Source organism: Malurus melanocephalus, unplaced genomic scaffold (genome assembly GCF_030028575.1).
Source record: "Malurus melanocephalus ecotype Western Australia unplaced genomic scaffold, MMel_1.1 scaffold_1486, whole genome shotgun sequence".
Taxonomy (NCBI): domain Eukaryota; kingdom Metazoa; phylum Chordata; class Aves; order Passeriformes; family Maluridae; genus Malurus; species Malurus melanocephalus.
Window position 1 is genome coordinate 8,555 of NW_026624718.1, and position 3,768 is coordinate 12,322.

Sequence of the window (3,768 nt, forward strand, 5' to 3'; positions counted from 1 at the left end):
AGTTTTCCCATTCTGTTGTTTCAGTTTTCCCATTCTGTTGTTTCAGTTTTCCCATTCTGTTGTTTCAGTTGTCCCATTCTGTGTCTCAGTTGTCCCATTCTGTGTTTCACTTGTCCCACTCGTGCCCCATTTTCTGTTTTATTTCCTGAGCCCTCCTCCATAAGAAAATAGATCCATAAAGTGTGCAGGGTGTGGGGCAGAGAACGGTTGCAGAGGCAAGAGGGGGAAATACCAACAAATTCACCTGGGTTGCCTCTCGTGTGACAGTTTCCCATTTTTTGTCACCTGCAGCTGCCCCTTGACTCCCACCGTGAGCAAAGCCAGCGCTGGAGCCATGGAGGTCTTCGATGTCTATGGAACAGATGATCTGCAGGGCTTTCTGAAGGTACAGRGATCCACTTCACTGTTCCCTTTTCTTCAAGAAAACTCAAACATTGCCTGAACCACACCCAGAGGAGAAGCCCTGAGTTATTGGCTGTGGGGTCACAGGGATGGGCACCCATCGGGTGGGGACAGAGGGTGGCTGCTTTTCCTGGAAGCTGCTGGTAGCAGGATGATCCCGGGGATCTCTTTATGCCTTTTCTGTCTCCTTTTCCTTGGGCTGTGTGGCAGAGCAGCATCTCAGAGCCCAGGCACACGATGGCAGCATTGGGCAGCCTTTGGAGACAGAAAAAAAGGARAAACCAGGGCTGGAGGGAGCTGCTGGGGATCCTTTTACTCTGTGCCTAAGGAAAGGGAATKCACGTGGAAAAATGGGATTTAAACTGGGACTAGGTAGATGCCAAAAAAAACCCCAGTCAACTTCATGAATGTAAAAAAAAAAAAAAAAGCGTTTGCATACATGACTTATTTTCTTTTTAAGCTTGAAAAGTTGTCAGTTCTCTGTTTCATTTTTCATTTTCTAGGCTAAAAGTGCAGAAGGCTGGGARGTGGTGGGAACAGTCAGCAGGCCTGAGGATGTGGAAGATGTTCCWGTGATCAGCTGCTCGGAATTCCAGTGGGACAAACCCATTATTGTAGTTATAGGTATTGCCATCTCCTGAGCTGGGTGTGAGGGGGGTGTTCCACCCTCCAAATCTGTTATTTTGTCTGGAAAGGAAAAGCTGAGAGGAAATTGTGAGATTTTGTGGCTATGAATGAAGTAGGGACTGAGGGGGAGCTGAGGAGGTGTAGGTTTTGGACAGTGGAGAGTTGTTTGTTTTGGTGAATAAAAAATTGTGGGAAAATAGATATAATTAGCTACAGAAAAATTAGTTTTATAGAGAGCTGGGATTTTCAGAAAAAGATAGAGAAAAAATAAGAAAAAATCCTATTTTTTCAGTTGCTTGCAGGGGTTCCCAGTAGGAATTTTAGGAGCAGTGGATGGATGCAGCAATGGAGGGTCTGCTTGGCAGTTTTTGGTCAGCTCTGGGGGAGGCTGGCATTGTGTTTTGAGGTGTTTTGTTCCTGTCCTGGAGCCCCAGATTTGGGGTTTTGTGTGGTGGGGTTTTGTGTGGTGGGGTTTTGTGTGGTGGATCTTCTGTGGTGGGGTTTGGTGGAATTTTCTGTTCTGGGGTTTTTCTGTGGAGGGTTTTCTGTAGTGGATTTTCTGTGGTGGGATTTGATGGGGTTTTCTGTGGTGGGATTTGATGGGGTTTTTCTGTGGTGGGGTTTTTCTGTGGTGGGGTTTTTCTGTGGTGGGGTTTTTCTGTGGTGGGGTTTTTCTGTGGTGGGGTTTGGTGGAATTTTCTGAGGTGGATTTTGTGTGGTGGGGTTTGGTGGAATTTTCTGAGGTGGATTTTGTGTGGTGGGGTTTTCCGTGGTAGATTTTCTGCGGTGGGGTTTGGTGGGGTTTTCTGTGGTGGGATTTAATGGGGTTTTCTGTGGTGGATTTTCTGTGGTGGATTTTCTGTGGTGGAGTTTGGTGGGATTTTCTGTGGTTGATTTTCTGTTGTGGATTTTCTGTGGTGGGATTTGATGGGGTTTTCTGTGGTGGGTTTTCTGTGATGGATTTTCTGTGGAGCTGTTTGCTCTCCCTTCACGGAGCTGCTTGTGGGGAGCTGCACCACATTTCCCCTTAAAACCCAGGAATGTCTCGTGCCCAGGGAAGAACCACCAGGGGCTGTTTTTGGGGTGGTGTGGATGCAAAGCTGGGCTTTGTGGCCACCTTGGGAGGAGGCAGGAGCACAGGAACCTCCTCCCTCTCGGAGCAGTGGCTGCCACTTCCCTGAGCACCTGAACTGGGCARTTCCTGCTGGGAATTCTGCCCACTCTCTGCTTTTATGGGCACAGTTTGGGCTTGTGCAGCCTCCCTGGAGGTGAGGGGAAGGGGAGTCACAGCTTTGTGGCAGCTGGAGAAAGCAATTCCTGCAGGAATGCTGCTCCAGGCACCTGTGAGGCCACTCTGTGTCCCCCACTTGGTGTCCCCTGGCACAGGAGGTGCTTTGGGCTCTTCCCTTTGGAAGCAGAATCCTGTTAGCCCTAAACCAGGGAAGGGCTCCATCCTGCTTGGCTCTGAGCACATTCCTTTAATGAAAATATTCATGGAACTCCTGCAAACACTGACAAAACAGCAGCACAAATGCAGCATCTCCCAGATGTGTGGAGCTCTGAGGGGAGCAGGGAGGCTGCCAGCCCTGCTGATGGACCASGAGGAAATGATCCCACAAACAGCCCCAAAACCCACACACAGGCAGGCATCATCGTTACCCTGAGTTATGAGAGATTTCTCCAGGAAAAAAAAAACCCAAATATCCTTTAGTCAGGGGAGATTGGAGGCTGATTGGTGGATGCATGAGGAGAGCTCCCAGACCTTGCAGCAGTAATGATTTCAACTCTCTGCTGAGCACTAACTCTTGGCTGGGAAGAAAATTGAACATTACAGTCAGGAGGAACGTCCTGGATGTGAATATGGAGTGTTCCCTCAGCTGCAGGAGCAGCAGGGATAATTCAGCTGGGACTGAGCTCCCTGGCAGGCACCACACAGAATTTCTGGGAATTTGAGCATTTGCAGCCTCCAGTTGCTCCTCCTGGCATCCTCTTGGCTTGGCAGGGAGCAATTTTGGACAGTGCAGATTTGTGTGGACAGCCAGGCACTTTGGGGGCACTCAGATGGCTGAGGGTGAAGAGTTTTTGTGTAATTTATTCTTCTTAGCCCTTCAATCTTCAGCTCAGGGTTTGGGGCTCTTCTCAGAGCCGATGGTTTTATGGAAATGCTCATTTTSCATCTTTTCCTGCTGCTGGATCTGAACTTTGTGCACTGGAAACTGTCAATGGTGTTAATTGTAAAAGGGGCAGGAAAGGTGTTTTATCATTTCACCAARCTGTGTCAGTGAGGGACAAAGCTGACAGGGGGAAGGTAAAGATCTGAATTGGAAGGTGTTTTATTGACCAGTAAAAAACAGGATTTCATCTGATTTCAGTCACTGCTCCCTCCCTCGTGTCACACTGTGCCAGTCTCTTTGCCTTCAGTTTATGGCTCCTGATTATTTTAAGCAGCCAGAGCCATGAAAAGCTTTGTAAAAGCTGGAAGTGAAATCAGTGCCTTTATTGGGAATGGTGAGACCCTTCTCAGGGCCAGGAGAGGATTCCTCCCTTTGCTGCTGTCTCAGTTGGAGAGCCCAGGGCAGTGTGGTGTGAGAGGTTCAGGAGGTGAATGTGACTGTGAGGGGTAAAAACTTTCAGGGTTAACATTTTTGGGATTTTGAGCATCCCTGGAGGAGTGGTGAGGAGCTGGGCAGGGCTGTGGGGGGACTGGCCTTGATTCCTGGTGTCACCTTGGATGACTCC

At 48.7% G+C, this 3,768-nt stretch overlaps 1 protein-coding gene across 1 annotated transcript in view; it reads left to right on the top strand.

The window, feature by feature from the left end:
- Positions 1 to 267: 267 nt before the first annotated feature.
- Positions 268 to 3,768, top strand: part of LOC130587048 (rRNA methyltransferase 1, mitochondrial-like) — a gene marked incomplete at its 5' end in the record, with an annotated part of 5,873 nt that continues 2,372 nt past the window's right edge. The window contains 2 exons of the mRNA XM_057388005.1: positions 268 to 385; positions 906 to 1,025. Of these exons, the coding sequence (XP_057243988.1) occupies positions 268 to 385; positions 906 to 1,025 (238 nt within the window). The remainder of the gene's footprint in view (positions 386 to 905; positions 1,026 to 3,768) is intronic.